This window comes from Petaurus breviceps, unplaced genomic scaffold (genome assembly GCF_028583685.1).
Source record: "Petaurus breviceps papuanus isolate PSGF00001 unplaced genomic scaffold, PetGlider_PUasm1.0 171, whole genome shotgun sequence".
In the NCBI taxonomy this organism is placed as follows: Eukaryota; Metazoa; Chordata; class Mammalia; order Diprotodontia; family Petauridae; genus Petaurus; species Petaurus breviceps.
Genome location: NW_027185754.1, coordinates 4,063,050 through 4,075,236, shown reverse-complemented (window position 1 = coordinate 4,075,236; position 12,187 = coordinate 4,063,050). Strand labels below are relative to the sequence as shown.

The 12,187-nt window shown below is 35.9% G+C and overlaps 1 protein-coding gene across 17 annotated transcripts in view; it reads left to right on the top strand.

The window, feature by feature from the left end:
- CHD9 (chromodomain helicase DNA binding protein 9) overlaps positions 1-12,187 on the top strand; it is a 254,078-nt gene that overhangs the window by 201,232 nt on the left and 40,659 nt on the right. For all 17 annotated transcript variants that reach the window (XM_069082490.1, XM_069082491.1, XM_069082494.1 and 14 more), the window contains 2 exons: positions 1,280-1,383; positions 11,082-11,199. In XM_069082490.1, coding sequence (XP_068938591.1) covers positions 1,280-1,383; positions 11,082-11,199 — 222 coding nt within the window. The remainder of the gene's footprint in view (positions 1-1,279; positions 1,384-11,081; positions 11,200-12,187) is intronic.

Sequence of the window (12,187 nt, the reverse complement as noted above, 5' to 3'; positions counted from 1 at the left end):
ATGGAAATTTCAGCATAAGTATCTCTTGCTGAAATGTATTGCATAAGTTTAGAATTCTATTAAATCACAAATTAGTCCTAAGGAGCAAAATTCATCATATTTACAAAGTTATTTTCTTTTTGTCTTGCCTTTTAGGCTCTGCAGCAATAGACAGATTTCAACAATGAATCCTCTAATTAATATGAGAATAGATCCTAATGTCATCAGTTACATAGAAAATAATTTGATTGTTAATAGCTACGATAGCTACATTCATACAGGCTGATTATCCTCCCAGGAACACCTATCCTGTGAACTGCCCTTGTATACAAACTGGTTTACACATTTTTCTAACCACACTCCCCCCTCCCACTCCTCCCTTCTCTCTCTCTCTCTCTCTCTTTCTCTCTCTCTCTCTCTCTCTCTCTCGATAAATATTCTATGAGTTAAATAAAATTTCCATTGTATTTTTTTAAGTGTTGCTCTTTCTTTGCTGCAGTCTTTATTCTGTCCAATAACTAATTCATCCTAATTGTGTAACCTTGAACCAAGTCACTGAAACACTGAGCCTCAGTTTCCTTGTCTATTAAATGAAGATGTTAGACTAGATAATTTCAAAGATCTGTTCTGGCTTTACAGTGATGTTTCTGTTTTCCAGAGGAACATGTCCCTGTTGTTATGTTTGTAAGCGAGAACAGATTCACTTAACATAAATTTACCATAAATTTTCTTGCAAGACATCTGTTTTTTCTGGATCAAGGATAGATACCTATACATTATGTTGAATGAAGCTTCTAGATGGCACAATGGATAGAGTGCTAGACTCAATTCAGGAAGACAAAAATCCAGTTCTGCATCTGATACTTAGTAGCTGGGTGGCTACTATCCATCTCCCACAGTTTCCTCATTTATAAAATGGTCCTGATGACGGTACCTATTTCACAGTATTGTTGTGGAGGATCATATACGTACGTGTATGTATGTGTGTGTGTGTATGAATGTTGGTTATTTTTATTGCTTCCAGGACATAAGTGTTATAGTCTTGATAGTGATAGTTTAAAATAATAAACACAAAAATCAAGATGTGTATTAAAATCACATAATAAATATGGCCTAAGGATTTCAACATTTTATATCACTATTGAAAAAAAGACTTTAAATAGATTTGAGGAATTACTTTTCATACTAGTCAGAGTCCTGTACTTGTATAAACTCTAATCATAGCCCTCTGATTGCTACTTAAGCATCTTCTTCCACTGACTTGTAATCAAGTCTTACTCTGTTGATGATTATATTTTAGTGACATTGATGTTTGGGTTCCTGAGCCAGACCATTCTGAAGTCCCTGCTGAGTGGTGGGATCTTGATGCTGATAAATCTCTCCTTATTGGAGTTTTTAAACATGGTAAGTAAAAGGATTTAGAGCATTTTATTGATTATAGTTGTATAGAGATACTCACAGAAAACAGTGAACAAATTTTATTCCTCGACCTGTCTGCTACCTCTTATACTAAGACTTTCTCCTCCACTCTTATGTTCTTATCTCCCAGCCCCATCTCCTGTGACGTGTTTACCATAGAGTTCTGCTTAATTGATGTATACATTTAATAAAACTTTATACTTAGAGCATATGGATATATAATTTATACTTAATTGAGGTGATTTTGGTCATGTCTATAAAAAACTGGATGTTTCAGACTGAAAAAAAGCCACATCTAAAGCTTTAGGAATGTGTATTGGCAAAGATCAAGAATGTAGTCTAGTAACATTGTATCCCTTCTTTCTGTACTGTCTCCCTTGTTGACCTCATCCCAGTCTTGATTAAATTCCATGCAAAGGACTGCGAGAGTCCTATACATATCCTCAGCATTTATCTCTGATGTGATCTATGATCCCACATTTCTATTTGTCTACTCTAGGTTTCTTCCTCACTGTTTGGACTTTACAAAACCAGCATATACAAAACTGAATGTAACGAGTTTTAAGCAAAATGTGGTCTCTCTTCCAATGTGGTAAAGTGTATGTTATAGTGGAAAGAATATTGGATTGAAGTTAGGAGATGTGCGTTCAAAGCCTCTCTCAATAACTTCATAATTGTATGAGCCAGGACAAATATCAGTCCAACTCAGATTCATTTTTCTCATATGCAAAGTAGAGGTAATAGTGCTTATACTCTATATCTAATAACAGTGTGAGGAAAGAAATTTGTAATATCTAAAGGCTTAAGTTTGAACTATTCCCCATTTCCTTAGATGGTACCACCATTCTCCGTGGTGTCCAGGTTTAAATCTTCAGCATTATCTTTAATATCTGTCTTTCTATCATCCCTCACATCCAATCAGATATTAGGTCCTATTGATTCTATCTGCTCCATATCTTAAATATGTTCCCTCTTTTTTCACTGCCATCAACCTAGTTTGTCTTTTTACTACTTCATAAGGCCATTTTTTTGTCTCCCTTAAAGCATTATATACACCCAAATTGTCACTTCTGTTCTTATTATTATCTCTTCCCTAGAATATTGTAATAGGCTACATCACTCTGGGTGTTTACCTCTCTAACCTTGTCTATTCTTTCAGAGTTATCTTACTAATTCACAGCCTTAATTATGTCTTTCTCCTCTACCTATTAAATAGGCTGTCACTCAAAACCCCTCACAACCTGATCCTAACCTTTTCAATCTTGGGTTTCATTTCTCCTCATGTAATGTCTGTGTCATGCCATGCTGTTCTCCCTGTTCTTGTGTCCATACTTTTTTTCATGCTTAATATCTAGAGTTCTATCCTTCCCAGCTCTACTTCTCGAGCACCTTCAAGAATAAACTCAGGGGGCAGCTAGGTGGTTCAGTTAATAGAGCACCAGCCCTGGAGTCAGGAGGACCTGAGTTCAAATGCGGCCTCAGATACTTAACACAAAAAAACTAGCCATGTGACCTTGGGCAAGTCACTTAACCCCAATTGCCCTACCTTCCCCGTCCAAAAAAAAAAAGGATAAACTCAGGTGTTTTTTCTTCTCCATGAAGTCTTTCCTGGTCCATCTCAGCTGGAAATTTTCACCCTTTTTAAATCTCATCACACTCTATACTTCTCCTATTCTTATATTCTAATTTTTAGTATAGATATTATTATATTTGTCTTATCTATTTTATTAAGTTGCTTGAGTTTTGGGCCTGTTTATCTTTTTTATCCCCATCTATCAGAATTTTGTTATTGTTCATTCAATTCAGTCATGTCTTACTCTTCATGGCCCCATTTGGGGTTTTCTTGGCAAAGATACTAGGGAAGTTTGCCACTTACTTCTCCACCTCATTTTACAGATGAGGAACTGAGGCAAACAGGATTAAGTGACTTACTCAGGGTCACACAGTTAGTAAGTGTTTGAGGCCAGATTTGAACTCAGGAAAATGAGTCTTCCTAACTCCGTGCCCTGCATTTTTCCATTGCACTGCCTAGCTGCCCTGTTAGAATATTTGTATACAAGAATTTTTTTTTAATTTGAATTGTTGCTTTCCATAACAAAGTTCACCAAATCACAGGGTCTCAGATGGAAGGGGCCTTAAACCATCTTAGCCAACTCTGACTTGAATGAAAATCCATTCTACAACATCCCCAAAAAGTAGTCATTGAGCCATTGCTTAACAGCTTCTAACAAGAAGTTTTCCACTACCTGTGAAGCAATGCATTCCACTTTTAAATAGCTATAATTTTTAGGAAATTTTTTCCTTACATCAAACCTAAATTTGCTTGCTTGCAGCTTTTACCCAGTTCTACTCTCTGAATCCAGAAAAAAAATAGGTCAAATTCCATATGACAGACCTACACATGTTTTAATATAGTTGTATTTCCTGATAGTCTTTTCTTTTCCAGGCTAAAGATTCCCAGTCTTTTCAACTAATTCTCCTATAATATGATAATGAAGTCCTTGACCTTCCCAGGTGCCCTGCTCATGAAAGTGTCCAATTCTTAACATTTTCTTTCTGAAAATATGATGCCGAAGCTGAACACCATTATTCCTCTCATTGTATACTCTACCTTATGAAATATTATATCATTAACATGTCAGGAAGTTATTGGCTGCTTTGCTTTTGGCAGATAAGGAACTGTAGCAAACATCCAGATAACTGAAGAAGATCCTCCCAGGTGCTACCATATTCTGCCTTTGCAACCTGCTTGGGATGTGTCGATAATATCCATGCCCTCTGTCTCTGCCTCCATTGGACTTTACCCACATACTCCCCACCACACTGACCCCTATGGTGGTCTAAGTTAACTAAAGTATAGATTCTTCCACTAGAATGGAATTTCTTCCAAGGCAGGGAAGGTTGTCATTTTTATCTTCGTAGTTCCCAGGCCTAGCCCAGTTTGTGGCATTTAGACAGTGGTTAATAAATTTTTATTGAATTGAATCCCGCATCAATTTTTTTAAAATTTATTTACTTTTAGTTTACAATATTCAGTTCCACAAGCTTTTGAATTCCAAATTTTCTCCCTTTACCTCTCCTCTCCCCTCCCCCCATGGCAGCATGCAATCTGATACAGCTTCTACAAGTACCTTCACATTAAATATCAATTAAGTTGTAAAGAAGAATTATAACCAATGGAATAAACAACCAGGAAGAAGAAACAAAACAAAATGAAAAAGAGAGAGAACAAGTAGTTTGCTTCTATCTGCATTCAGACTCTGTAATTGTTGCTCTGGATGTGGATAGCCTTTTCCATCATGAGTCCTTTGGAGTTGTCTTACAGCCTTGCATTGCTGAGAAGAGCCCAGTCTATCAAAGTTAGTCATCACAGATATGATGTGTCTATAATTGTGTACAGTGTTTTCCTGGTTCTGCTCTCTTCACTCAGTATCAGTTTATATAAGTCTCCCCAGGTTATTTTGAAGTCTGTCTGCTTCTCATTTCTTATAGCACAGTAGTATTCCATTATATTCATATACCATAACTTGTTTAGCCATTCCCCAATTGAAGGGCATCACCTTGATTTCCAATTCTTTGCCTCCACAAAAAGAGCTTCTATAAATGTTTTTGTACATATGGGTCCTTTTCCCATTTGTATGATCTCTTTGGTACCAGCAAGAATCTTTAATGTGCACGTTCTATTCACTAGGCACAGTGAATATAAAAACAAAACAGAAAGCATCCCTTGCCTTTAAGGAGTTTATTTTTATTGGCAGGGGGAAGATAAGGAGAGGAGAGAGGTAAGACATGTAAACCTAAGTATGTTTGTAATTATTTGAAGTCAGAGACAAAACTAATAAGAATCAGGAAAAGCTACACTTGAGTGTTAGTATGTGAGCTGAAGCTGAAAAGAAGCCAGAGATGCCAAAAAGCAAAAGTGATCCAGGGAGTATGATGCAAAGAGATGATGACTGGAGCTGGAATGCTCTTAGTTTAGGGAATAGCAGGTGAGACAAACTAGTTGGAACTACAGTTCATAAAGAAGAATTATATAAAATAACCCCAGAAAGGTAGGCAGTAGTCAGATTATAAAGGATTTTAAATGTCAGCTTGAGAAGTTTATTTTTTATCTTAGAGACAAAAGGGAGTCACTGAAGGTTTTGGAACTGTGTAGTGACATGATCAGATTGGTGACATTTTAATCTGTCCTATTCCTTCTGACTCAGACATATGCTTCCAGGACTATGTTCCTGTCATAGATTTCATTTCACCAAGTCTCATTGATACCTGATGTTAAGTTTGCTTCTTTGCTTGACGAACTCTGTTTTAACAGATCATAGATCTAGGACTGGACAGAATTCAACGACCACCTAAACTAATTCCTACACTTTACAGCTGAGTAAAAACTGAGGCCCAGGGGATATTAAGTGACTTCTTCAAGGTCATTCACTTGATTGTTACTCATGTTTTGTAAAAATTATAGACTCATCTGAGAACAGGAGGCTTCTTTCCCTTGCTTTTGTTTCCTGTAAATTTGGGCTTTTCTTCTATTATTCTCATATTATAATTTATTTCTGATAGTATCTGTCTTAGTGAATATATACAGGCAGTTTTCTTCCACCTTATTTTTCAATTTAAAGCCCCTTTGATTAGATTTTCAGAACACTAGGCAATTGAATTATTTTCATTTTTTTTAAATTCCAAACTTAATAGTTACCAAAGAAAATTAGCTTTTACCTATATATAGTATACACACATACAAATTACACATGAAATTGCAGGTCTCTATATAGCTCGCTTTTCTATAAGTTTACCTTGTGACTTTCAAAGCCATTCTACTTCTCTGTGATTTCTGCTGGCCTTCCTTCTCTTATGCTTTAAAATAAGGTTGCTTCGGTGACCCTGGTTTGGTTTTTTGTTTGTTTGTTTGTGTTTTTTTTGGCAACCCTAACCCTAACTCCCTCTTGCCTGAGAACTGTATCCCTCAAATTGAAAAAAAGAAAAAAAAACCCTTCTAACAAATATGCATAGGTTGAACAAATTCCTGCATCGATCACGCTTGAAAATATGTTTTATTCTGTATCCTGAGTCCATCATGTGTTTGTTAGGATGTAGGTAGCATGCTTCATCAGTCTTCTGAAAACATGGTTAGTCATTGTATTGATCAGAGTTCTTAAAATTTTTTAAGTTGTTTATCTTTACATTATTGATGTTATTGTGTAAATTATTTTGGTTCTGGTCATTTTGCTTTGCATCAGTTCATACAAGTTCCCAGGTTTCTATGAAATTTTCACTTTCACCATTTCTTACAGTGCAATAATATTTCATTACATTCATATACCTTAATCTGTTCAGCCACTCCCCCAATTCAAAGTTATTTATTATAACAAAAAGAGATGCTATAAATATTTTTGAACATGTAGCCTTTTCCTTTTTCTTAGGCAAATACATTTCTTTGTTTAGGAGCCCATCAGCTCTATGTTGAAACAAGGGTACAAAAATCTAAATCCCATTCACAAAACACTACCTTCTTCTAAGATTGCTGGTTTCTTGTCCAATATATCATAATCCTTAGCAGTACTTTTTTTGATCCCTTCTTAGACTATCGTTTGTTTCTACATGAAGTAGCTGCCATTATATTTAGCTGGTTTCAGGAAGTTGTTTATCAAGTTTGGATAATAACACCTCTCTTTTGTTGTAGCCATTGAGGCAAATGCCATCTTTAGTCCTCCCTCAATAGAATCACCAGTTACCACATTCATCTTTTCTTCTTCTGACCCTTGATCTCTCAGCCTACCTATATAAGGATCTATAGAATTATTCCTTGGAGGGAAGCACCTGTTTCCTGAGAGGGACCAGCTGCCTCCTGCTGGTGTAGACTCTCATGTTCAGTAATATTACTTTCTTTTCTCCCCTGTGTCACATCCATTCACCATGTAACTTCCTGACAGATCAAGAATTCTTTCTGCATTTGTAGATCCTTTTCTTTGTTGTTGCATTCAGGCTTTTTTCCCCTCTTATTTTTAAAAGAAATACCATTCTCCCTGATAATCTAGAGCATGAAATGTTCTTCAAGTTATTTTACCTTTTCTTTAAGGAATGGGACTAGCCTTCGCTTTGATCATAGACAGACATTGTGCACTCTATGCAAGCCCCTATAATAATATTCCTTGCTCTCCATATTTTCTAGAATATCATCCTTGATCCTTTATCATTCTTTATGTTATCTTTTCACCTTGTCTTGTCCCTGCCTCATGTTCTTTTTAGACTTGTAATTCAATCAACAAGTATTTAAAGCATTTACTCTGTGATACATACTGGGGATAGAGATAGAATTAATGAAACAATCCCTATTTGCAAGTGCTCACATTCTAAGAGGGAAGATATATGCACACATAAACATAAGTGTATTTACATACATATGTACATGTGTGTATGTATAGGTCTGTAGAATAGGTCTGCATATAGAATAAACATACAGAGAATAAAAACTAGTTAAAACACAAGGTTATTCAAGAAGGAAGGCATTGGCAATCTGGAGATGAAGAAAAGTTTCATGTAGTAGATGTTGCTTCAGCTACATTTTAGAGGAAGAAAGGGATTCTATGAACCAGAGTTGTTATGAGGGAGTACATTTCAGGCATGCAGGAAGGCCAGAGCAAAGGCAAGAGACATGAGATGCAGTGTCATGTGAAAAGAACAGAAAAGGCAGGTTTGGCTAGATCATACAGTGTGGAAAGGGGACTAATGTCCAGTTGGACTGAAAAGATTAGATGGAGCAAGGTTATATAGTAATTTAAAAGCTGTGCGGAGAAATTTACATTTTATCCTAATTTAAAAAACGTTAGTTTTGCATCAGTGTGTAGGGTGGACTGAAGTGGTAAGAGATTTGAGGCTGAGAAGCCATTTGGGAACCTGTTGGAATAATCTAAACAAGTAGTAATGAGTACTTGAAATAAGGTGGTAGCTAAATAAATAAAAAGGAATCAGATGTAAGAGAAGTGGAGGTAGAAATAGCAAGATTTGACAGCTGATGGATTATGTGGGATGAAGGAGAATGTGATGTCAGATTATACAGAGATAATGAACATGAGAGACTAGATAGATGTTGGTACCTTTAACAGAATTAGGGGAGTTTGGAAGGAGGGAGGATATGTTTGGTTTTGGACATGTTGGGTTTTAGTGGTATCTGGAACATCTTGTTTGAAATGTCCAGTAGGGACTTGGTTATGGAAAATTTCTCATGGGAAACATTGGGACTGGATATTTAGATCTGAGTCATCTGCCTAGATGTGATACTTAAAGACATGGGAGCTGAACAAGTTAATAATAAAATGTACAGAGAGAAGAGGAGATGAGAGAGTCTAGAACAGAACTTTGGCAGACAGCCACATTTCTGGGATATGATGTAGATTGGTGCTTCTTAAACTGTGGGTCACAACTCCACATGGAGTTGTATAACTGAATTGTGGGAGTCGCAAAAAAAAAATTGGCAACAGTAAAAGATTTCTGATCTTGCAACAACTGAAAATTAATTCAAAATCAAATGGGAAATGAATCCAAGGTGTTTCTGGCAGCACTTGCCCCATTGCAAAATGCAATTTCACTGCAATCTTGGTTCTGAACACACAACAATAACTTTGCACTGCACATGCCATCATGTCATACAGTGCCAAATTGCATGCCAGAAACACCTCAGCTCAGATTGAAGACTGTTGTATCTTAGAAATTACAGTGTTTTTACTGTACATACAAAATCGTTAAATTAATTTTGACTTGGGATTAGGATAGAATTTCCAACAATTTCTCTAATGGCCCTAAATATACACGTGCTATTTTGTACTACGTGTTTGTGCAAAGCAGCATTCTCAGCATGGACAATTATAAAATTAGAATACTGATCAACTCTGAAAAACATTAGAAGCTGTATGTCCTGCAGTATCAAACATTTTGCTACAATTTAATTGTCAATGTAAAAATAAACAAGTATATTTATCTCATTAATATGCTAATTTGCTTTCATCTTTACTAAATGGTAAAATTTTATATATATACACATCAAAAATTATTTTAAAATAAATTTCTTTATGATATGTTATCAGTAAATGTTTGATTTGTGTACCTATTTTATATACCTAGATACCCAAAGGTAGTGTAAAAATGTCTTGGGTGAAAAGGGATCACTAGTGGAAAAAGTTTAAGAAGCTCTGATGTAGATGAGCTAGAAAAGGAGGTGGAGGAGGGGTCAGATAGGTTGGTCTGTTCCTCCTTTATCACTGGAAACTGAAACAATGACTCTTTGCTGGGGCCTTCTTAGAACTGTATTAATGATTTTCCCTGCCCAAACACTTCAGGGAATACTAATCTTGACTGTCTCCCCTTTTGGGGAGCTGATAAAGAGTTGAAATCTTTATTTTATTCCTTCCTTAGAGCCTACAGTAATCTGTATTACTGACACTCCTTGACTAGGCAGCAACCAGGACCCAAAGCATAGGCTTTATATCTCCTCTGTGGGCTCTTATTAGTACTAATGGACTAAAGAACATTCTGGACTCAGAAATGTTGTGAGTCACATGGGAATCCCTGAATTGGAAGGGACCTCAGAGGTCATTTACTCCAAACCATACCTGAATAAGAATCCCCACTACAACTTACCCAGTAAGAAGTCATCATCTAGCCTTCATCTGAGACCTTCAATGAGGAGAAGTCACTACTTCAAAGGCAACTCCTTTCCATTTGGGATGGCTGTAATGATAAGGAGGTGTTTCCATACATCAAGATGAAATCTGCCTCTCAGCAGCTTCTACCCATTACTCCTCATTCTGGTGCCAAGCAGAAAAAAAAATCCATTTTCCAAACATTTTTCTTTTAATAATATTTTATTTTTTCCCCAATTACATGTTAAAACATTTTTTTAATTTTTAAAAAATATTTTTAGTTGGGGTGGCCAGGTAGCACAGCAAGTAAGAGCACCGGCCCCAGTGTCAGGATGACCTGGGGATCGAATCCGGGCTCAGATACTTAGCACCACACCCAGAAATAACTGGCCGTGTAACCTTGAGGAAGTTACTTAACCCCAATTGCTTTAAAATATATATATATATATATTTAGTTTTCAGCATTCATTTCCACAAGATTTTGAGTTACAAATTTTCTCCTTTCCCCTACCCCTACCCCCCAAAAAAATCTAATTTCTTTTCCCTGTTATAATCGTTCAAATATTTTGATATGGTATTGTCTTTTCTTCCTCCCTCCAAGTCTGCTTTAAGTTAAAAGATCCTGATTCACTTCAGCTGATATTATATTGTTAAGTCCTTTAATCTTCTTGGTCTTACCAATATCCTTCCTAAAACGTTGCTTCCATAGTAGAATATTACCTCAAAATGTGTTCTGACCAGGACAAAATGTAGTAAAACCTCATTTTGGTCACTTTATCTCAACATTGCAATTTAGAATAACATTAACTTTTTTGGCTGTCTTTTCATGCTGTCAGCTCTTTGAACTTACAGCCCACTAAAATTTCTATCTTTTTAATTAGTTCAGCATTAATTAAGCACCTTCTGTGTACAAAATACTCTGAAATATGCTAGAAATACAAAGATTAACGAAATTATGATAATCAGATTCAACAAATCATTTTGGTTTACTGTACCTTCAATAAAGAAAAATAACAATAATAATACAGTTGTTGGTTTTTGCAGGTTATGAAAAGTACAACACAATCAGAGCAGACCCAGCACTGTGTTTTTTGGAACGAGTAGGAAAACCTGATGAGAAAGCAGTTGCTGCTGAACAGAGAGCAAATGATTACATGGATGGGTATGTGCAATTCTTAGTTGTACTGTTATAAGCTTTTTAAAAGCAGAATCTATATTTCTCTATGTTCTCTTCAATACTACATAAATATGAAGTGATGATGTTAAATAATGAGCAGTGGAGAAATAAGATCCTCAAAATAGTTGTCAAACTATATTTAAACCAGAAGACTTTTTATTTTACTTTTTAAGTGAGCAATGTTACAAAAAAAGATAAAGAGGTATAATTAAAAGATTATTGGATTCACAATTGATAGACCTGGATTGGAAGGTTGGTTCTTCCTCTTACTAGATGTGAAACTTCAGGTTGATTATTTAAACTTTTAGCTTTGTTTTCCTGATTTGTATAAGGAGAGCTTTCACTACCTACCTCACAGGATTCTTGTTAGGGTCAGAAGAAATTATTACATAAATTGTTTTTAACCACAATTTCCTTTTGTTATGTTTTAAGTAATGCTAATTGTTATCCTCTCCATCCAGAAAATACTAATTGTGCTACTATGGTGAGGCAAATATAACAGCCATGTGTGATCAGCAAATAAAACTCAACCCTTACCTACTTACCCCACTCTTTTAATGAGTTCTTGATTTTCTTCCCGAAACAAGTAGTTTGAGGCCGTAAGAGAAGTATCATAACATGCCAAGTATATGAGAAGGAGGAAGAAAGGATAAGTACATGAAACTTAGAGGATTGTGAGATAATCAGTTCATTTGCTTTTATAATCATTCTTTTCTCACTAGGAGGAAAAAAGTGAATGACTTTTCTGAAACCAACAATATGACAACTCAGAATGAGTGTGTTTCCACTCTCAACACTAACACAGTCTGCCATCATCTCTGTTAGTCAGCCTAGACTTATGTCACAGATGAGTTGTGTCATACTGCTTTTGCTATATTTGACATGAAGTGTATAAATCAGAGTTGGGGAACCTGTGGCCTCAAGACCACATGTGACTCTCTCGGTCCTTTGGTGCAGCTTTTTGAATGAGTCT